The sequence below is a fragment of the Condylura cristata genome, unplaced genomic scaffold (genome assembly GCF_000260355.1).
Source record: "Condylura cristata isolate star-nosed mole 26May11 unplaced genomic scaffold, ConCri1.0 scaffold00001, whole genome shotgun sequence".
Taxonomy (NCBI): Eukaryota; Metazoa; Chordata; class Mammalia; order Eulipotyphla; family Talpidae; genus Condylura; species Condylura cristata.
In genome coordinates, this window is record NW_004567102.1 from 13,148,705 (window position 1) to 13,172,340 (window position 23,636).

Here is a 23,636-nt window from a genome sequence, read left to right on the forward strand (position 1 = left end):
AATGCCACAAATTGAGACATTACCGTACTTCTCAAACTATTTTCTCTGGCAGTGTGAAATAGACTCAAACCAGTTGCTTTTCTGTTTTCATAGCAATGTTTACCAGATACAGAGCTTTTGACTTCAAGCAAAAACAACAAAACAAACAAACAAACAAACAAACAAACAAAAAACACCTCTATTTAAAATCCTACAGGTAACTTTCAGGAGCAAGCCAGCTCCTTGTGGTTGATGTGGTAAATTTTTCCAAACACCATAAGGCTTGTTAGCCCCTGAATCTTAATTTAGGTCAATTTGACTAAGGCCCACAGTGTCTTACATGAAAACATGACTGCATTTCCTTGTACATGGGACCACTGCCTAGTCTAACTGCCAATGACAGTGTGGCTTTGGGCAAACCACTAACTGTCATGTCCATTTCCTCATTTGCACAATGGGGATACTCACTGTAGTCTCTGGGGATGAACTGATTAACATTTTCTATAGAGTTGATTTATTTTTGGAAGTACCCCATCATTATAAATGCTTCATATGCTGAGCACTAAAATGTAAGACTATGTGCATTTTTGATCAAATGCACAGCTTTTATAGAGTAATTATAGAGTTTAAAAGGTTTATGCTTAACAACAGCTCCTGCTTCCAAAACCCAGTATTTAGACTTTTTTCAGGCACAAAATAAAGGAAAAAAGAAAAACAAACCATGGATACAATGAGATTTTCCTTCAACTTAAAATTAACTTCTAGTTAATTAACTTCTAGTTAATTTTAAAGCTCACAAATCAAGTTGCATCTTATTCTTTTACTATGAAAATGTGGATTCAACTCACATGACCTGGCCAGGGTCAGCAAAGATTTTTACCATGATCCCTCCCTTCTGAAGCTGATAAATCTAAACCGGAGGAGTCAACCACTCCCTCTGGAGATATCAGCCTTTTCTGCCTCGCACGTGATGGAAAACCCTACAGTAGCAGGGGAAAATACTCTGAGCTAGCCTGTGAGTATGCGTGTACCTTGCCCACACCTTCATTATGGCCGCCAAAGGGAAAAGAAAAAACTACCTAATATATTTTAGTATTTTCTTAAGCTATATTTATTTATTGTTCACACAGAACTGGGGTAAAGGCCAGAGGAGAGGCTTCACCAGAGACAGAGTGGGGAGTAGAACAAGCAGATCAACAAAGTACACTGCTGAGGGGAGCAGCGGACAGGTCAGGAAAGGTCTGCCGCGCCATGTGGGTCACCTCTGGCTGGACTGAACTCATACTGAAGCACGGCTGTGACCAGTTTGCAGTGCTGTGTCCTAACCCGTTGGGCCACCAGGCAGGGCCTATCGGAAGTATTTCTTATAGTCACTTTGTGTTGCTGTGTTTGTATGAAATCTTAAGGCACAAAGAGACTTTATCATCAAGGAAATGAAATAACACCAGTGTAACACAAATTTTGATGGACTTTGGAAGTGCAATACAACTAGAGAGAAAAGCAATAGGATGATTAAACCAATTGAACAGTTGACTCTGAAGAGAGGGAAGAGAATATTATGATTAAGTGCAGAGAGGGCACTCCTAAGATAGTCACAATCCTTTTGTCTATGACGGATGGTAGGGAAATGTGCCAGCTTTTTATTTATTTGTTATTTACTTTATTATTCTATTCTCTTTAAAATCATGTAATATATAAATATACATAATATGCATACATATGCATATAAACACAAGTATATGATATTTACATATACCTTATATAGTCAAATACTTTTATGTCAAAGGTACATTTAATTATTTCTAAGTATTTCATCTTATTAGTGTAGAGAGGTTTGTGACCAGTTCAAGTTCACCCAGCTAGTGAGCAGCATCTCCACCACCCAGTTAGTCAGGAATATGCTGCAGTAGAGGAGCATTATTATTATATATTCCTTAAGTACGGCCATGCAATCCACATATGCATACACTCATGGCTGGTGGTGGAGTTTGTGTGTTTTTCCAGACCTGTTATTAATGACCAATAAGATATTGGGAGAGTTTTCCCTGGGACTATGTGCACGTTTTTGCTTTAAAACTTAAATACTAGTAAAAAAATAAAAGCTGTCAACACACTAGTTCTATAAAGGGCAATGGAAACTATTTTAGGTTTTATGAACAATTGAAGCTGTCTCTGTGACAGCTTTGATCCTGTTGTAACATTAAAGCAGCCACCATAACCAAAACTTTATTTACAGGGCCTCTCTGATGGCACAAGGGGTCCAGTTCCAGAACTATGATGTTATTGGCAGCCAATGAAACACAAGTTCAATCCCCAGCCAGGAACTTAAGCACATGGCGAGCAGACCTGTCCTGTCTCCCCTACTGCTCCCCCCAGCAGAGGATTTCAGTAGATCTACCTCTTCTGTCTCTAGTGAATCCTCTCACCTTCCTGCCCCACTGCCCTTGCACCTCTTGGCTCCAACACAGCTTAAACAAATACATCTTTATTCTATGCATAAACAAATACATCATTATTCTATAAAAAAAAAAAACTTTATTTACAAAGCCAGGTGATGGGTTGGATATGGTCCACCAAACCCTGAAACTAATGATGAAAAGAGACCAAAACAATCAAATAGCATAAAGATCGAGAAAAACATTTTGCTAAAAGAAGATGCATGCACACACACACACACATTGTTAACCTCAAAGTGAAATAGAAACTACCTCTCTGCTTAGCAGGGTGCCCTGAACATATGTCTCCTCAAAATTCAAGTTTTTTCACCAAGAATGGAGACACTCACTGTATATTGAATTCATCTGAATTGCTCATCTGACTGTGAAGCCAGGTCTTTTTCCCTAGGTTGAAAACCAATACAACACTCAGCTCACCAAGAGGCTGATAGAAAGGGGCTGGAATTAACTGCTTTCTCTAAAATGTCAGCTCCCACAGCTCTGGGAATGAAGTTTCCAAAGAAGTCACCGAGGAAGTGAAAGTGCAGCCACATAAGCTAGAGGCTGCAGTGAGTGGCCTGCAGTGGTATGAGACAAGGTCTGCAGGGAAAGGACGTGTGAATTTTAAGGTGCAAGTAGCAGAAAGCCCATAAACCTTGCAATCACAAGATAGAGTTTCAACCCCCATGGTTTATTAGTTGTGTGATCTCTGTCAAATTGTTACAGCCTAACATGGCTCCCATCTATATCCCCCAAAGTCCCAAAAATGGTTGCTTAGCTCTGCCCTTGGGTCTCTGCAGTCTCCCCTTTGTATTGCTGGGAGTTGTAGTTTCAGTGACTAGAGTAGGGGGTGGAGTCCACAAAACTCTACAGAGTACCTTCAGGACATCCTTTTTCCCTAACAAAATGACAACCCCCTAGATTTCTATGTCCATATTGGTATGATGAATATATGGCAGTTTATGGGACCTCAAGCACAGCACCCGAGTGCATGCTGTTTCTCCTCTTGTCACCACCAAGGCTGCCTGGACAAGTCACTGAGTACTGTACCTAATGGAGGAATTCTGCACAGACACAGGTATTAGCACCAGGCATATAGGTGCTGAACAAGAAAGTCAAGCAGAATCCCATGTCCTGTGCTTTGTGAAATCGCAGTAGCACGAGTCAGACAGGCCATCATCATAATGGAGGGGAACTATCTTCAGCAAGGCAAACAAAAAAGGGAAAATTTTCTGCTCCTGCCACCTGCACAGCATCACAGCAGGACTCAGCAAGCTCGTCCTTAGGAGCTGACACTGCCCAGACCTAGCAGATGGGAGCTCATGCATCAAGGCGTGAGCCTATCAGCTATGTTATTATCAAAGAAATGGCATTTTCTGGTGCATTATAAATTCAGGTGCATTATAAAGCCTGAATGACATATTATCAGAGGGACAACCCTCATTGAGGCTTATTTTTCTAACCTCAATGTCAGCTCCAGATTTTTCTAAAAATCTGAATTGACCTTTATAACCAGAGAAGGTATTAAAGCTTTTTCCTTTTGGAGATAAATATCAGAAATGAATGCCATCATTAAGAACTCATATTAAAGCTTTCCCTGGATGAGGTATGAAGGACAGAAATAATAGAGCCTGAGAAAACAAAGGCCATCTGTAGCCAACACAGCAACTGGGTTTCTAGCTAGATAACCAAGCTTTGCAAGAATGGATGCATCAAACTACACCCCTATATTTACTGTAGCACTATTTACAATAGGTAAGATATGGAAACAACCCAAATGCCCAAAAATAGATGACTGGATCAAGAATATGTGATATATATACACAATGGAATACTAGTCAGCAATCAGAAAAGATAAACTCATGTCACTCATGTCATTTGCAGCAACATGGATGGAGCTGGAAGGGATTATATTCAGTGAAATAAGCCAGAAGGACAAAGAAAAATATATTTCTCAAAGAAATATATTTCTCACTTATAGGAGAAATATAGGGGAACCAAATAAAGGACCAGAAAAAGAAGTAAAATTAAAGAAAAAAAACTAACAGGCAAAAAAAAAAAAAAAAAAAGGACGCATCAAAGAGCTATGTTTATAAGCCTGCTAATGGCCCCATGTTCTCATTACTTAAAAGATCTAAGCATTCCTGCTACATCTCCCATACTTGCTAACTATAATGTCAGTTCTCATTATTCTTCTAGAAAGAGAGGCAGAGGGAGAAATAATGAGAAAATTCCCATGGAGGCAATTAACACACAACCTCCTCCCAGGAAAGATGACTCCACGGTTATCGTGTGCTCGTTTCTCTACACACAAAACATGGTCTCCTGAGAAGACCAATCAGAACATGAGCTCAAGAATTTATTGCCCTTTACACCACCCTGCTATCCCCACATCTCTCACACACAACATGCTCTGAATAGGTGTGTGCTATCACCTCAGGCTTGCAACTGCACATAAAAGCAAGCATGAACACAACAGATATATAGTTAGCAATGTATGCCAAGACCAGAAATTTGAATGAGAACCTGCTATCAGCATTCAAGAAGGGATGTTTCTCCAGTGCAATAGTCATCCACAAAGTTGCTTTTCCTAACTGTCCAAGCCTCAAGTCTGCTTTGATTGCCATATTCCCAGCACCTTCCAGAGTCTAGAAATATAATGAATATCTTTGCATCGATGAGAGCTTTATTGCCATCCTTCCCCTTTTCCTGACCCCTCCTCCACACACACTCTTTATCATTGCATTAGCCTTTGAAATATAAGCCACTGAAGATCTGGCTGGCCCTGTCTGATCTCCGGTCACCACAATAATGAGAAGGAAGGTCCACAGTGTGGTTACCAGTGGGTGGAACCCAGGCTTCCGACACAGAAACACAGTTCTTGTGCAAGAGCCTCTCTCCTTGCCAGTTCCCTCTTCCCACTGAGGGAAGTCCACCAATCCACATCAGGGGCCAGAGCTCACAAGGAGGAATATTCTACCAGATTCTTCCACTGCAACAGAATCCACCTGCAGAGATAAGCTGTCCCAACTGCGATGTGGTCTGTAAACAGAGTCAGTGCTCATAAGGGCAACAACCCCACATATGCATATGTTTTGCAGTATCAGAGGATGGTGACAAACTCAAATATCTACAGGGATCATCTCCAGTGGATCCTGTAGGACACAGCTTTATCTGTGCTGGTAATTCAGATGATTTAAACCACTTCTTCCCTGTTGAGCCACAAAAGCTAGAGGAAATGTTTAGATTTCATCTTAAACCAAAAAAGTGACTTCTGAAACAGAGTCAATAACTATTTTGTGAAGGTTTAAAAGACAGTCACTATCAGGAGCTCCTAAAAGGCCACTGTACACAAGTGTCATGAAGTTTACAGACAGAATATCAGTGACAAACTATCACATTAGCAGATGACTTTCCAGGTGGAAGAGATATATATGCTGTCTTGTTTCATTGCACTGAAGAACACAAAAACACACTACAAAAATGCATCACTCCTTCTCACCTCAGTCTTTGTTTGAACCTGTTCATTTATTCACTGACAAAAATATATTGAGCACTATGCACCAGACACAATCCTAGGCACTGGGACATGGCAGTGACCAAAGGCAAAACTAAACAAAATCCCTTTTCTTGTGGAGCCTTTGTTCTCTTGAGAGATGTAGGAAGAATCAACAAGATAGTGATAAAACATTTAGTGTGATAGTGCAGAGAAAGGGGATGGAGGAGTGCAATTTTGGATCAAGGCCTTCTCCATAGCTAAGAGAAGGCCTCACTGAGGTGGAACATTTGAGTCAAGACATAGAGGAGGCAAGGGAGCAAGCCAGGCAGATACCTGGGGGGAGGTATTCCAGGCAGAGGGAACAGCAGGCTCAAAGGAAGTAAAGATGCTGGTCTTCATAAGAAGCATAAGATACATTGGTGTGATTAGAGCAAATGGATGAGGGTGAAGTGATGGGAGGCAGGGGCTGAGACACAAAGGGCAGGGTGTGCAGGTCTCCCCCAGCTAGTGGTTGCTACTCTGCGTGTGATGACGTCATTAGAGATTTTGATTTTTCAGTGAAAGGAATGACGTGAGTGCCAAACACCAGCAGGGAAATGAAGAGTTAAAGCGTGAGAATTAGGTTGTCAGACTTCTAAGAATTCTTATAGAAAAGAGGCAAGACCGTGGCTAAAGTATTGCCAGATTTCACTGATTTCAAAGACTTTAAATACACTTTTTTTTTTTTTTAAGATTTACTTATTTGTGCATACAGAACTGGGGTACAGGTCAGAGGCTCAGGGGCAGTGAGAGGCTTCACCAGAGACAGAGTGGGGAGCAGAACAGGCAGATCGACAAAGTACACTGCTGAGGGGAGCAGCGGGCGGGTCAGGAGAGGTCTGCCACACCATGTGGTCACCTCCAGGGCAGGCGGGAATCGAACTCATGTGGAAGGGGCTTTAGATTCTCAATGCTGTGCTTTAGCCCGCAGCGCCACCAGGTTGGGCCCTGAATACACATTTTGATTAGTGCATTTCCACAATTTGGTGATAGTGCTTTTTTCCTACACCAGGTAGAATATAATGGCATGTCTCCATCAATGGTGTCTTGGATTTTAAAAAATAAGCCAAACATATTTGTCACTACATTTTCATTTATAAACCTGAGCCCACCTACCTTTAGCAAATTGACATACCATCAGCAACCTAATATGTTAAATTCTATAGACACTACAATGCTTTTTTAATATTAATTATTATTATCATTTTACATCATGGTTCACTTTTGTACAATATTTACTTTCTCCTCTCAGGAGAAAATTCCCACCACCAATTCTTCCCTGAACAGTCACCATCATCCCTTGGAGACACTGCAATATTAACAGCCAATTACTCATGAAGAATAATCAGCAGATTCTAGAAATTCCTTCTCTGCAAAATCAGCTTACATAATACCTGACCAGGATGATTCAAGGACATACCATTTTCCAGGGTTTTCTGTTTCTGTTTGTAGTTTAGCTTACGTGGAGAAATGCCGATTGGTTTTCCAGTATCCCAGATAGCTTCAATTCAAAAACTGTTAAGACAAATCATTGCATAACATATGCATTTAAAAAATAAAGACTCCCACCCTTAAGCCAAGAAGAAGTCATGGCCTTGTGTCTGGGGAGAATTGCAGCTTCCGACTCCCAACGGCAAAGGCCACATACAACGCTGCACCTGAGGTGGCCAGGCGGTAATGCGACTCAGGCTCTGGCGAGCAGAGACTCCTCCTGCTACAGTTTTCTGGGCTTTCTAATCCTCACACGTCCTAAGAGGTCAAGCAGAAAAGTACCACCTTCTGGAGATGGCATTATGGAAGCCAACGTGGAAAAGGCAGCCGGTAGGGAGCAGTCCCCAGGGTTTTGCCCCTGACTTAAAATGGCAGAGCTCAAGGCAGAAGGCTGCAACACAGCAGCCTCTGAAATGGAATAATCTCCCCTGAGCCTGGCTTCCTGGTGTTTACACTTCAAGTGTACTTCCCATAGGAAATTTGGGCTGAGAGACAGGATGACTGTCTGGAATTTGTAGTCAAGGAGGGCGCTGGCAAAGGAAGGAGGGTTTCTGTGATGGCAGCAGCTGCTGTTGCCTGTCTGGGCTGAGAAAACCATCAAATTCAACAGATGTGAGTTCAGGTTAGCAGGATTCCATCACCCCTGACTATGTGAAGCAACCTTTATATTTTTAAAACAGTCCTCAGAGACTTCATTCGATGACTGGCTTTAGAATTTTTCCAGTCCGAGCAATCTAAGAAGAAAGTGAAAAGTTAGAAAATCAGGGTGAGTTCCACAGAGGAGAACTCATTACTGATGACAATTGTGGAGTTGTTTGCTTTCAGATGTAGGTTTGCTGAGAGAAATAAATTTCTCTTGATTGAGCATGGTTGTAACAACAATAAAAAAACATCCAACCACAGAAACCTAGGCACTGAGGAGAAATCGGTATTCTACAAGTATTAAAGTCTTAAGTCAAGCAGCAGTGTGTGGAGTTAGGAGTTAGACTGGGGTCCAAGTGGACTCTCGCCCTGCCACTTCCTAGCTGTGTGATCTTGGCCAAATTCTTCTCTGGGCCTCAGTGTCCAGTCATAAAATGACAATGATGGTGGCCCAGCTCATAGTTATAAAAATTAATATGCATGAAATACCTTGAACAGGGTATAACACTCAGTAAACAAGGTACATCTTTGCTGAAGTAGATAATGAAAATGTACTCATAGCTGCAACCTTTCTTATGTTAAACGTTATATCAGCAGACAGTTGATGTCATGTTTACATCCCCAGATCACCTCCTGATCTTATTACCAATGTCATAAACAAACATCACATGACCTCACTTTTGAAAAAACTGAAGGGGAACCTCCCTGGTGGCACAACCAGTTAAAACAGCACTATGAAGCTATCAGCCGCCATTGCACCTCCTGCAGCTCAAGTTGGATCCCCAGCCAGGGAGCTGACCCACATGGCACAGCAGACCTCTCCTCTCTCACCCACTGCTCCCCTCAGCAGTGTATTTTAGTAGATCTACCTGTTCTGCTCTGTCTCTGGTGAATCTGTTACAGGGCACCCCAATGTGAATTGGGTTGCCTGTCTGTGGGTCCTCACCCATGCACTTAAGATTCAATTGTACTGTGGACACACACAAAAAGGTTCAACAATGGATTTATTACAAGGAGAAAGGTAAAGGAACAACCCAGGGAAAGAGAGAGAGAAATACAAGTTAACTAGAATGTCCTGCCAGTTCTGCTGACCTGGACTCCAATAGCTCACTGAAAAAGGATCAAGAACCAAATGACCAGCTGTGACCACCAGGCCAAGAGGCCCCAGAGTCCACATGTCCATTTTATCCCAACCTGGCTGCTCAGCTCCACCCTCACATCCCAGCGTGCTTCCCCTGGGTATCGATGGGATTAGTAGTTCCAGTATGGAATGGGGGTGGAGTCCATGAAACCTGGACCTGTTAGAAATCCTCTCACCACCACTCCCTCCATATCCCCACATCTTTGGCCTGTATCCCAGCTCTTGTATGCATAAATAAATAAAATCTTTAAAAAAACTGAAGTAGAGAAATACTTACTATTGAATTAATGACACACTTCTTTTGTTCTTCACTTCTGAACACAGTTTATGGTGGTTTTAATAAGTTGGAGGAAATAATTATTAAGTCATTTCTGAAAACTGCTTGATGGGAATTGAACTTGTCCAAATATACCCGGGACCTAGCTTCCAGTTACTGTCTGTCTCTTACCAACCACTGCTATCCTGAGACAATCACGATTCCACTCCCATTGTTACTTCATCTTACTGTTTACTCTGAGAAAGAGGATAAGGCTGTCAAGTTGTGAATTGGGGGGGGGGGGGATGCCTCTTCCTCACAACCCCCAATAAAGATAAATTCTACCATACTTAACTGTTATGGAGGAGAAACCACAGTTCATGAAAAAAGGAAATATTTTTTCTTAAATTTACTGAAGGAATTCTAAGGATATACAGGTCCAACAAAGTTGTTGGTGAGTAAAACCTGAAGATAATAAGAAGGAATGTATTTTGCTTGTTTGCTAGGTAAGGTGAGATGATGTCATCTTATGTTTTGCTTGAGCAGTGATTGTAAAGAAGGGACAGGATGGAAGAAATATATATATCACCAGAAACTGAAAGTCTAAAATGTAGCTTGGTTGAAGGGCAGTGAACTTCATATAATTGCACTAAACAAATTATGTCCTGGTTCTCAAACATGTTTCCCCTAAGAATAACTTTTACATAGAGATCGGGCAGCAGTTATGCAAATCGGAGGTCTAGCCACCAACACAACCCAGGCAGTCTATTCTTTAACTTAGTCTTTGGTTGTAGGTTGTTTTGAAATTGGGGTTTCAGTTTTCGCATGACTGAAGGATAGGATTTTAGAATTGAAGATGTTGGAGATACTTGAATCCAAGACCTTCACCAAACACGTAAGCAAAACCAGGCTCCACCAGGCTTTTCTCTTTGCACAGTTTTCCTCTCCCAGTCAATGTTACCCCCTCCACACATCTCCTGGGGAGCAAGTTTCCATTTTCTCCTTGGCAGGATGTGTTCTCCTCCCACTTCCCCAGGCTGCACTATCAGATGTGTCTTGGGAGCACTGCAGAAACAGACAACATGAGCAAAGTCCCTTCCTTCACCCTCTACAATTAGAATCCAACTACATGGGCCAAACCTTCCTTTTCTTTTCTAGCTCTTACTATGCTGGTCATTCCGACTCAATGGCATTTTATGGCCAATATTCCCAAGGCAGATGTTTTCTCTGCAGCCATTTCTCCTGACCCATAGGATTCATTAAAGTTGATGCTTAATGGATTTCTACTTGGTTTGAAAAATTAGATATAATGGTCCATCTGTTCAGATATAAAGGGAGAGGGATCCTTTTGCCTCTTGAAGGAAAGGTCAAAGGTTTTGTAAAGACTGTAAGAGGTTGAAGAATTTCTTAAGTTACTTTCACCTTGTAGCCAAGGACTAACTTATCTCCAGCTACTAGTCTTTTTGCCTCCTCCAGCCTGAAATCATCCAATTAAGATGTTCTGCAAAGGTAGACATGTCCCGCCTCTCCCATTGACTTAATTATCATCAAGGGACCATTAGCATTATCATGAAGGCAATCCAGGGAGAGACAGGCCAGAGAATCTTTCTTCCTCTCCTAAGCTACCTCTTACACTCTCAGAGGAGCCAGAAGACTAAATTCTTTCACTCCCCCAACCTCAGCCTGCAGATTTTTCACAGGCAAATAGCCCTTCCTCCATATTCTCATTTTAGAAATGCGAGTCAATTGTTTTCAAACCACAATATCTGTACTGCAGAAAACCCTGCAGTCCTTTTGACCAGAGGCACACTGTGTAAAACAAAAAGGGTCAAGGGTCATGACCCTGCAATCAGGTGACCCTGGCTGTGGTCTCCCCTGTGACCTAGCTAATCTTAGATAAGTCATTTTCTTCTCTGAGTCTCAGTCTCAGCTTCATAAATCGAGGCGATACTAAAGGAGTCTCTTCTAACTATATGATGTGTGCACATACATGCATGCACACACAATTCTCCATGATTTCCAGTTTTCTCCTTGAAGTCTTACCAAAATAAAATTTAAAATCTCTCACCAAAGCCTGGTCCTAGGATAATGCCCAGAACTTGATGTTCAAATACATTTAAATCGAACAAAAATAACACAGTTTAAGCACTCTAATATAGAGACATGTTTTTTCAAATTTCCCATCTTTGTTTTGCTTTGGGGTTCCTTGAGGATGAACCTGGTTACAAACTTCCCCCTATCATTTTAGAGTAGACCAGGAGTGTACACAGGAAAAGTTTATTTCATATGTTATATTTTCTTGCTTTAGTCAACATACAATTTATTCCAAATCAGGCAGACTGATCACTTGGTTTCTCTTTAGGAAAATAATTTGACATCTGAACAACTCTCAGAAGGTAAAATTCAAAAGACAGGACAAGAGAGGGAGAAACATGTATCTAAGACACAGAATAGTTTCTCTGTAATCTCATGTGGCTCAAGCACTTCTCCCTGAAGAAATTCATGACTGTCCTAGCTAACGATCAATGCTTGCAAGAGAGAGTGCCCAGGAGAGGGTTTTCCTATTACCTTTAGTCAAAGCCAGACTTGGATGCTTCCTTCTGGAAGTGAAATGTTATTTCTCTGACTCCAACTTTTTGAGTGACATTCCCTCCTCCCCCATTCTGAAGGATTACATTTAGATTATCCTGTAAAATTTTAGACACAAAATTCCAATAATTACAAAGATCTAAGGATCTGGGACAAACATGCAATTTATTTATGTATGCATACAGAACTGGGGTACAAGCCAGAGGTGCAGGGGCAGTGAATGGATTCACCAGAGACAGAGTGGGGAACAGGACAGGCAGACTGACAAGTACACTCCTGAGGGGAGCAGCAGGCGGGTCAGGAGAGGTCTGCTGCACTATGTTGGTCACCTCTGGGGTAGGGATCGTGACTTTGGCTTCTTAGCGCTATGCTTAAACCCATTGTGTCACCAGGGAGGGCCCCAAACATGCAATTAAAAAAAAAAAAAAAAACTGTTTACCAGGCAGAGTAGTGTCTATACTAATGAGCCATGACAAGAATATATGAAAGTAAAGACAGTTTCGGGGCAATGGAAGTCTAACTCTATTTCTTCTTAGCTAAGCGGGATAGAGGGGATAGCCACACCATATCCCCGAAGCTACCACTGCTTACATCAGGTTGAATTTGAGTTTCTGGCCTCCCATCAGCCAATACAAAGAGTTTTACTTCTTTTACCCAGTAGACCTTTGTAACTAGTACAAAACTATTGTCAGATGTTATGTTTGTGAGCTCCTTGACCCACATGAACAGACCAAGGTTTTCTCCCACCATAAAACTTCAGAAATGGAGGACGGCTTAAACAGGGCTTCTCAACTCCTTTGCAATCAAGTTGACACGAACTGAAGGGGGTGAAAGACTCCAAGGATTAGTTCTGTACCAACTACATGATCTCCACCACATTGTAAAAACAGCTCTTTACTAGCATGCAGAATTACTGCGCGTTCCCTTGGTCTTTCCCAGTCATGTGTCCTGATTTAAAAGTGGAAATTTTTGCCATCCTGACCTCACTCTATTATGAGCCGTAGGGAAAACTCTTGCACGTTGTAGTGAGCACAGCCCTTCTTGGGCCTCTAATCTAAGGAGCAGCAAATTGCACAGGACCAAGCAGGGCCGTTTCCTGACAGATGTCAGCATGACAGTGGTAGACTCAGTGATTGCAAAGTTGTCACAATGATCAAAATCTGGTGACACTCCTGCGACAAATTCACATCCTCTCATTTTACAAAGCAACTGAGATGGTAGGAGAGAAAGTGCTTTGCCCAGGACCATCCAGCCTTTTAGCAACAGAACCAGATCTGCATTTCAGCTTTCGCAGCCAGTGTTATCCCTAATGCCTACAGCTACCACTCTGTACTGCAATCCAACCTCTGAGGAATGAGCCTCTGCCTCCATCAATCATCTCACACTTGTTAAAAGGACTGAATTTCAGATATTCGTTCCCTCGGTTGCACTGCCTGTGTCTTAGTCTCCTGCCCAGCTCTTTTCAAGGAACATGAGTCCAGTGCTGGAATTAAAAGACATTTAATGTGACTGAATTAATCCTCTCGGTTTCTCTATAAGGACAGGAGGGTGGAATTGGAATCTAAAGCTCAGTGTATCTTTTTACTGTTCCTGCTTCTTCTCTCCCTCAAGGTCTAACAGGTCCCTGAACAAACAGAGGTAACTAGGTGAGACTGGAAGTCCAGTTAACCCTTTCCTCCTCCTCCTCCACCACTCTGGTTTGTAGCAAGTACATGAGAAGTCCTCCTGAGAGGTGGAGCCACATGGTAGGACTGAGCTCTCCTAGCAAAGATACAGAAGAGATGGTGGTAATGCAGGAACACTGGTTAAGGGCAGATATGAAGATAACTGCGTCTTTTCCCAGACCCACACATCTCTGATGGTCTGCTTTGTTACTCACCCCTTTAGCAGCTTGGAAAACAGTTACTGCTAAAAGGAAGAAGAAGCACTGATTATTGGAATACAAGATAGTCTCCAAAAAGAACCAGCCTGCTCCTCCAAGCTGTGCAAACCCCAAAAGAGAAGAAAGCTAGAGAGAATATACCTATGGTGTTGCTCAAGGATTGGCAAACTATGACCCACAGGGCAAGTCATATGTTTTTTAAAATAAATCTTTACTGGAACATAACTACATCCATTATTTACATGTTGTGAGTGGCTGTTTTCACACTTCAAAAGCAGAGTTAAGTAGTTGCACTATGGATTGTATAATCTTCAGAGCCTAAAACATTTCCTACTTCACTGCCCCTGATGCTGATAATTTAAAGAAAACATTGCTATGCAGAAGATAGATCCACATCTTATTATAGGCTATAAAGAATCTTGTTTCATTTCTCTGCGAGGCTTTCTGCCTATTAAGAGGGAACTACCTAAATTAACTAAGCCTATAATTAATCATACCTGACATGAAGGGGACTACCAAGCTTGTAATAAGCTCCTTAAAGGTGGCATTTTTGACAATAAATAAGGCCCACTGCATGCACTTCAAAAGTGAATATTTAACGGTGAATCAGGAAGCAAGCTGATAAAGGTGATAAGGACATTAGTAGCAGGGGTGGTGATGATGGTGATGATGTGTCAGCTCCAGCCTCATCCTCACCCTCATCACTGCTAGCAGGTATAGATCACTGGCCATGTGGTCAGCAAAGTGAGGAGCACAGAACAGACAATCACTTAATTAGCCCTCCCAATAACCTATGAGCTAATATTCCTATCTTATACAGGAGAAAAACGAAACAAAGAGTGGTCATGTAACTTGCTTGTTATCTGTTTTTCCTCCTTCACACAGCTAGTAAATGGAATCAGATTCCACAGCCTTTGCCCTTAACTGCATACATAAACACCTATTTTTTCCTACTTTATAAACAGGCATCCAGAGAAGTAAAAGATCTTATCTGAAATGGTTCTCTAACCATTTTCACTCTCTAGTGAAAAATGTAGAGCCCAAGTTTACTGATCTAATTTTAGTGTATATGATGCTTTCCTCCTGCCAAATTCCTATCTCCATTGCCTATGTTTCTCCATCTCCATCCAACATATGACTTCTGGCTGTTCATCCACAAAAGGAATCTTGTTTAAAATTCAGATTAACCACAAAACCCATAACATTTGTGGAGGATCTTGGGCCTCTGAATTAGCCAGTTTCTCTTCAAATCACCTTGCTCTCCATGCACAGGCCAAAGTGCTGCACTTTGAATCAAACAGAAGAATATCAGTCATCTTCTGGTAGGGAGTTTTTGCATATTTTAAAGCACTGCTGTTATGGAAACTTCTTTATCTCTAAAAAGTCATTTTTCTTGGTATCTAAAGTAATTTAGTATAAGACCATACCTTTTTATCCTTATGTTTAAATCCCTAACACCACATGTCACTGTAAGACCAAAGGAAAAAAATCCACTGGCTTGAAAACAATCCAACCTTCAAAAGGATACAAGGATTAAAATTCACAGGTCCTCTAGACCCGTGCTATGCAGCAGAAGAAGTTTCTATGATGTTAATGTTCTATGAAAGTCCTGTCCAATAGGGTAACCACTATCCATGTGTAGTTTTAGAGCAATTGAGCTGTGGACGATACAGCTGAATAACTGAATTTTTAATTTTAGTTCATCTTAGCTTTAAATTAAATAGCTCATGTGCTATGTATGGACTAGCTCAGCTTCAGGTCAGCCTTCCTTGAGTTCTGCATGCTGTTGATCAGAGGGGAGTTTGCTCTCTGAGAACATATAAGAACATATAACATGTTGGATAAGTAGCGGCCCAAATGTAGAGAGACAAACTACATACACACAGTTAAACAATGACAATAAGAACAAAGGGAATTCAAAAACATCACCTTAGAGTCCAGTTCTATAGAATAAGACTGTGCTTTCGCTGCTGCAGGTACAGAACAGTCTGGCTGAGAAAGCAATTGCCAGAAGCTTTCACTGTCTGCTTTGCAGCCAGTTTAAAGGCAAAGCCATCTTTCTATGTCATTTGTTTTAAATTACTACAGTGAATAGATTTTGCGTCCTTGTCAATGTTTACTGTCTCTCTAAGGAATAGGATTAGATAAGAATGTGCTCCTCAAGAACTAAGCACATTTAAAACAACATATGAATCCAGTTCCTTTTTTCTTACCCTTTTTCCCTCATTTTGCTTCACAGTCAGCAGTTTGAAAGAAAAGGGAAATATGATCGAGGAGAGTTAGTGTCCATGCTTTGCTCCTTTCATCACCTTCCAGAGTCTCCATGAGGATTTTCAGGGCAACTTCTACTCTTGCTTTTCAAATGTCTTTTAAAAATCCTTTGGCAACAGGTGGCCAGAAACACACTTCATACTTTTTGCAAATAGTTCAAGAGAAAGGAAGTAAAGGAGGGAAGAGAGAGTGAGGAGAGTAGGGAAGGGAACAGGAGAGAAGCAGCGAGGAGACAAGGCGCTCCCTTCCCAGTCTCTGCCACCCCTGTTCCCGCCAGGGACTGGACTTAGGTTTTGTGTCTTCCATAGTTATAAGGAAGTGACTGAGTGACTGCTAGAGACTATTTCAGACTTTCTCAGTACCATCTATGTCCAGTTGTTTCCAAATGAGCTTTTGCTCTCTTTACTTTTGTGTTTTGTTTTTTTTTTTGTGACAAAATTGACAAAAAAAAACAGAAAAGCACTGCTTTCCTGCAATCTCCCAATTAATGCGAAACTGCAGGAAACTTCACTTGAAATCAAACATTCTGGACTCCTATTTACCCAGTCCTGTTGGAGTTATACTACGAAAAGAACATTTTTTAAGTGGTAAAGATAACAAATTGAACATTACTAGTAGACACATTTTAATGATTTAGATCCCGTAATACATGCTAATTAGACTTTTGTACTTAAGAATTTCTGAAACAATTTCCAATTCCTATTGCTGCAATAGACCTATTGCAACAAACCACAGTACATTACCAATTCACCAAACATATCATTGCTCTAACATCGGAAAGGAAGAACACAAAGTTACGCCAATACCCTCAGTCATCTCTCTCCCTAACTATGAAGTCTTGAAGTCTTATCTTGTATTTCCAACACTAGGATTCCATGAAGGAATGCAGTTTCTGAAGTTCAATTTAAAAAACAATAGGGCCATGGTAAACCGAGAGGGATTAGTGGAGGCAAACAAAAGAGTACCCCTTTGGGGTTAGAAAGACTAACCCAAAAGTCCAGCTTCAGAGTGCCAGGGTCTAGATGGCATTCCAGAGCCCAGTTTAGTCTGCTTCAGTTGTGTGGGAAATTAAGGGGTTGTGCTACATGCTATTTTAGCAAGATCATCCAGGGCCAGGTAACTTTTCTCTCACCCTCATCCTCATGAACAATTCATGTGAAATGGACAAGGACCAGGAAAAGATTGTATTATTCAGGATTATCTGCTGCCCAGAACTCACTGCAATCAGATCAACAAGCTATTGTTTCTAGAGGCCTCTCTGTCTACCTGGAATGGTTTTGATTAAACAGAACTTCTCTTTGTATAGGATTTTACCTGGTTGTTGTTCTGAGAAAAGCAATTTGGCCAAGAAGAGACCTTCATTAGAAAAACACCTTAAATATAAACCTCCCAATGCAAAAACCTGCAGGAAAAGGTTAAACTATGGGAAGATATAGTCACATCTGAATGAGGTTATTGTGATTTAACCGGAAAAGTATATTGCTGAAGTATTGCTTTCACAGAAGGTATGGTCAGGCTTTGCTTGATTTGGCACTTCCATTCTTTTTATAAAATAGCATATTGTTTTAAGGAGACAGGCCTAAGAGTTTACAAGGTTACTGTGGTCATAGAATGCCTAAGGTCATTACATTAAGTTGCTTTCTGCAGCTGGATCAGTTTTACTTTTGCAAATTTTTATATTCCCAGGAATTCTAAAACTACACTGCAAAAGACAGGTTAGAATTAGAGCTGACCATAACCTAATCCACAAATACAATTACTTGAAGAATGGAATGGCTTCTTTAACATAGTGAACAGTGAGATGATGCTTCCAAATATTTGCATAATTCAGCAGAATGTTTACTAATTTTTGATACATTAAATGTATCAGGACAAATGTTCTGGCTGGCACTTAAAGGGCAATTTTATGAAATATCTGATCCTGGACTAGGGCCTATCAAAAAAGTATAGTATCTGTCAAAGGTTTTATCTTGTCAATGCACAGGACTGGCATATAGACAGCAAATTAAAGTACTGTGTCTATGTTACATTTATTGAGATTAAAAGCTGTAGTATGCTTTTAAAAGAATATCTTTACTGTGAGAAAGAACACACAGAAACATCTAGAGATAAAGGGCCATGAAATGGTTCAGGAAAATTATTATGTAGAGTATACATATATACACACTCTATATTGAATACACTATATACTATAAATACTATATATTCTTATTCAAATTTTTATATGTTCTACACCAAGCAGCATGCTCACCTAAGTCTGATTTTCACTTGGCTTTATATCATTTGCACAACTAGCAAAGGGATGAGTGGGCTGTGGTAGAAGATTATTAGGGGGCTTTGGTGGTAGGTGTGGTGTAGAACTTATTTGTTGAGGTATGAACCTATACTCCTAAAATATATACAGTGTTGTAATCAATGTCACCTTAATTACTACATTTTTTTAAGTTAGCAAAGAAAGTAAAGTGAGTTTTCTTCATTTTTTCTTAAATTTCTCATTATATAACTAGTATTTGCTTATTACCGAATATTTGGGGGAAAGAATAATAAAAGGGAAAAAAAACCAGAAAAATCCCACCAAACTTGAAAAAGCATTATTGTTATCTTGGCATATTTCCTTTCAGTCTTTACTGTAAAGTTTAAAAAGAACTGGAATTATATTACATGAAGTAAGTAGAGTGTTGGAATTTTTTCACTTTAACCTAGTATAGACATTTTCCTATGTTATAAAGGAAATTTTATGAAGGTTATTTCCACCTTCATAAAATCCTCACTACTCTAACATATTTTTTTATTATAAGGACATGTCATTATTTATTTAATCATGTTCCTAAAACTGGTTTTTTATTGCCAATTTTTATTTATCACACATGTGTTAAATTAAAATTTTAAGGTCTTTGCATTATGTCTGTTTTGACACTTCATGATAAATTCACAAAAACAGAATTGCTAAACCAAAGGCTGTAGCATTTTTAAGACTCAATACAAAAGGCGCAATTGCTTTTAACAAAGTTAGACATATGCCTTTATTTCTAAAGGAAAAGAAGCAACTGAGTGGGACTGTCAAAACTTCACATTAAAATCTCATTCAGAATTTATAGAAAATGAAGTTACTGCTTCAACTTTAGTCTTCAGCTCAAACTTATTTGCTGAAACAAGTTCTATAGGATGAGTATTGCACTTATAATGGAAAAAACAAAATATTCTATATCTACAAACAATAAAAACTAGTAAGAAATGTCAGGTGCAGCCTTGGATAATCGACATGTTAAGCTGTGGGTGTCAAGAAACTTTCCTATCCTCCTGATAGAAACTGTATCCTAAAAATATAAGGGGGTGGTGATGGCACATGGGTGATTTGGTGATGGGAAACCCAAGGGGATTGCAACTGAGATGGAAAAGTGCACAAAAATATGTAAAACTAAACTAATATAATAAAAAAAAAAGAAAAAACTATCAATAGAAAAAGAAAAAATATATATAAGGGGGAAGAAGAAAATGCATTTGAGAGAAGTAACAGGAATATAAAAGCAAAGTTTAGATTCAAAAAGGCAAACATAAGAGAATTGTTTTTCTCCCTTTATTTTCTTAGTATTCTACTGAGCAGGATATCCCTGGGCGTGAGGTCAGGAGACAGGGAGTCTGGTCCCATCCATCCCCAACAAAACTACTAGTCTGGATCAACTCAGTCTAAACTTCTTGAATACAGCTTAGCTTGTTAAATGACAAGGTGGAACAAAATCCCTGAATCCCTCTCAGTTCTTGGATTCCACAACATCCTCCTTGAAATGTGCCAGGGGAGAAAGGGCAGAGGGGTTATTCTCACTGACCGTGTTTAGTCTAATGCTGACCACTTCACTTTTCATATTATCACTAGATCAAATAGCACTTCGTATACAAAAGAGATCTTGGAAACTGCATTTCCTATTCCTTCTGACAACAGGGAGTCGGGAAGGAGAGGCAGGGGAGAGTCTGTTAACAAAAACAAAAGAGGGCTCACCATGGCCGTTACAGTAGTAGATCCACTTCTCCCGGTTCTGGGCAGGGGCCATGGATTTCTTCAGCCCGGCCTTTTCCACAATGGAGCTGGGATCCTGTCGTGGCCCCTTTTTCAGAGTCCTGGAGCTCTTCCGGATACTGCACACCACTATCACCACAAGCACCAGCAGCAGGAAAAGCACAATCATCCAGGGCAAGTGCTCGTTGATATCAAAATGCTTGTGCAGGTTCTGTCTGGGATGTCCCCTCTTGAGGCCTTTGATAGGTGTGCTGGACTTCTCACCTCCAGTGGCCTCCAGGGATGGCAGCAGCTTCAAGATGTGTCTGTGGTGGGGGCCTTGCTGGTGGTTGACTATCTGGAGGTTTGGGAGGGTCTTATTCATGTTGTCCTTCCCCTTCGCTGAGCTTGTGTTATCTGGGACAGTCCCTTCCTGGATGCCACTCAATACCTTTGGTCTAACAGAGGCAGAAGAGTTGGATTCTGTTGAGTTCATGCCTAGAAAAAAGAGTAAGGAGGGCTTTTCTATATTTGGGGATCTATGTATTTCCTCTTCTTCCTAGTCATCTCCAAGGCAGGCCAGATATCACTAAAGAGGTGACCTTTGCAATTTAAGAATAAAGTGTATTGTACATTTTCATAAAGAACCTAACAGCATCTTGATGTGGAAGGTACAAAGTAAGCTTGTAGCTATAATCACTTCCTCATGCCAAAGGAGGGCATCCTCAGGGATCCAATCTAAACCTCACAGCAGCTGTTCCTGTCTTGTACGTACTGACAAGACTCAAGTATGTTCAGGGCTTTAATCAACTTTTAATTGTTTTGATTACTGTGAGAATTGGTACAAATTTAATTCATTTATCTTGGATTTCCTTTACTCCTCCTCTCCCAACTTTTGAGTATTCATGATACAATGGTAAAATTGAGACTATGATTCAGGTAAAGAAAAGAGCTCAAACTAACATTCAAGTATGACCAATGAAAGGTTTGGTGAGACAGTTCAGTGGGTAAAACAAGGCATAATTTAGTATCTGCTATGAATAGCCAAGAATAATTGGGGAGTAGTTTTGTGGACCTCTTTCAGAGAAGCTTCCACAAGGGATTTTCGTTAAGGAGAATTAGAGGCAGGGACTTCAAGACCCATGAAACAGGACCAGACCTGTATCAATCCCAAGAAAGCCTACACTGGTCACTTGAGCTCTGTGAATCTATTTCTTAATTTTAAAGTGGTGGTCCTCACAGGGTCTTCTGATCATTATCACAAAGACTTTTTATCTTATCATTATTGTGAAGGTGAAATGTATCACACAAGCAAGTATTCTACAAAGTACAACTCAATTTGGCTATCATTTCAGAAAAATCAAATTCAAAGACTTGAAAATGAAGACTGCACTTTATATTCTGCTTGATGTTCAAAATGAATTCTGGGAATATTCAGGAAAGGGCATAAAGTTGAAATCATTTGATAAAAAAAAAAAAAAACATTATTTTCCAGGTGGGGATATTAGATACCTTCTATGTGTTTGCATGTTTCTTGAAAGTTTCTTGACATTTCTAGCTGGCTTTCCTATTCTTAGCCTCTCAGGTCCAATATACATCACTTCCTTCCAGATGCCATGGTATGTTCTCCCCTCCTCCCTCCTCCTTTCTGGCTGTGTCTATCCAGGAATGATTCCACATTGGAAAATTTGAATCTCAAAGGAACCATAAATCTAAGTCACTTACGTATTCGACAAGTTTGAATGAAACTAAGGCCTGAGAAGGTTGTGAATTATATTAAGGTCACCCGCTGTCCTTGCTTCCCTGGGTTACTTCTAGTTTAATGTGACCTTGTTTTTAGGTATTTGATTGTCCCTAATTGAAAATTTCTGAGCCTATATGTTCTAAATAGGTTCAAAGAAACCAGATTTAATTAGTTACAAATTGAGGCCCTTCCTGCAAGCAGTGACTTTGGAACAATCTACAAATGGAAAAAAAAAAAAAAACAACTTTGGTACAAAGGCACTATTCTTGGTATCTCCACTAGGCACAACGCCTTCCTCAAATAAAGACCTCATGAGGTTAAGTTACCTTTGGGAACATAAGTAGAGGAAGGAACTTCTTGGGATTCCATGTGCTCAGGGCGTGAAAAGGTGGCTGTACCAAGGGAAGGTGGGCTCGTGCTGGAGAAGGATGGGAGTGTGCCACAGACGTTGTCTGCCTCCTTCGTTCCCGGCTTGATCACCACCAGGTTCTGACTCAGACAGTCTGTGTATGCTTTGCATCTCATCACACTAGAAGGCACATCAGAGAAGGTCCCCCGAGCACACTGCTTACACCGCACGTCCTCCATCTCGGTCCCTTTCTTTCGCACACCCCAGCCCACAGGGCACACCGTATGGGGGGCGCAGGTACCATTAAACTGGAACATGCCGGGTGGGCAAGTGCATTCTCGGTCAGTCAAGGCAGCACATGGTAATTTCTCAATCATTGGCCATGGGCATGGCTGACTGCAGTCATGGCATTTCTCTATGCCATTCTCATGCCTGGTAAAGGTCCCCCTAGGGCAGCGGCTGCAGACCCGCAGGCTGGTGTTGGTACAGTGCTCAGACACATAGGTTCCTGCTGGACACTTATCACAGGTTAGCACCTGGCCCGTGGCACGGTCGATGTGGTGATATTTGCCAATGAGATTTGGGGCCTTCTGTTCTGGCTGAGCCATGGTGGTGCTAAGGAATCCAAGCTGGAAGAGAGAAAAGGAGGTGGGGGAGGGGAAAACCAAGAGGTGTTTATAGAGGAACAGAGGAGAGAGAAAAAAAAACAAAACAAAACAGAACAATCCCACTATCACCATCATCATGACTGTTAAATATCTGAGCAAAACCATGTCTTCTTTATATTACTGCTGTAAAGCAATACAAAGATTCTGATTTAACCCAACGGCCTAACCTACAAATTGTGGAACTTCTGTTTTGTTGCCTGACTTTTGCTTTAGCTTCCTTTTTCTCCAGCTGTAAAATGAAGCTGACAATACAATTCAAATTGATTAGAAAAATCAATTGAGAATATGAATGCAAAAGCGCTTTGTAGCGCATACTTAAAACACTAAATAGAAGTCGAAATCCTAATGCGAGAAGAAAATAGTGTGCTTAATATCTGTCATCTGACCCAAATATTCAACTGTCATTTCCTGGTATCAGGACAAAGTAACTGAGAAACAGCATGACAATTATTTGAGTCTCTACTTCCACAGCATCAGGTTATCCAGCAGGAATGAACCTAAAGACATGGCAGTTTTTGCAAAAGGTTTGTCTATACAAACCTTTGCGAGTTTAACTTTTGTTTACAGAACAGGGGCAGGTCTTTGGCATTCTTTATATGCTTTAAACAATGAGTTCATGCTTTTAGATGCACTTGCTGTTTGTTCAGCCCCAGAGCC

At 40.7% G+C, this 23,636-nt stretch overlaps 1 protein-coding gene across 1 annotated transcript in view; it reads right to left on the reverse strand.

The window, feature by feature from the left end:
- The window catches only part of TNFRSF21 (tumor necrosis factor receptor superfamily, member 21), a 67,312-nt gene that overhangs the window by 24,260 nt on the left and 19,416 nt on the right, over positions 1 to 23,636 (reverse strand). Inside the window, exons 2-3 of the mRNA XM_004673550.2 lie at positions 22,289 to 22,940; positions 20,222 to 20,716 (exon numbers count right to left, since the gene is read on the reverse strand). Coding sequence (XP_004673607.1) covers positions 20,222 to 20,716; positions 22,289 to 22,940 — 1,147 coding nt within the window. The remainder of the gene's footprint in view (positions 1 to 20,221; positions 20,717 to 22,288; positions 22,941 to 23,636) is intronic.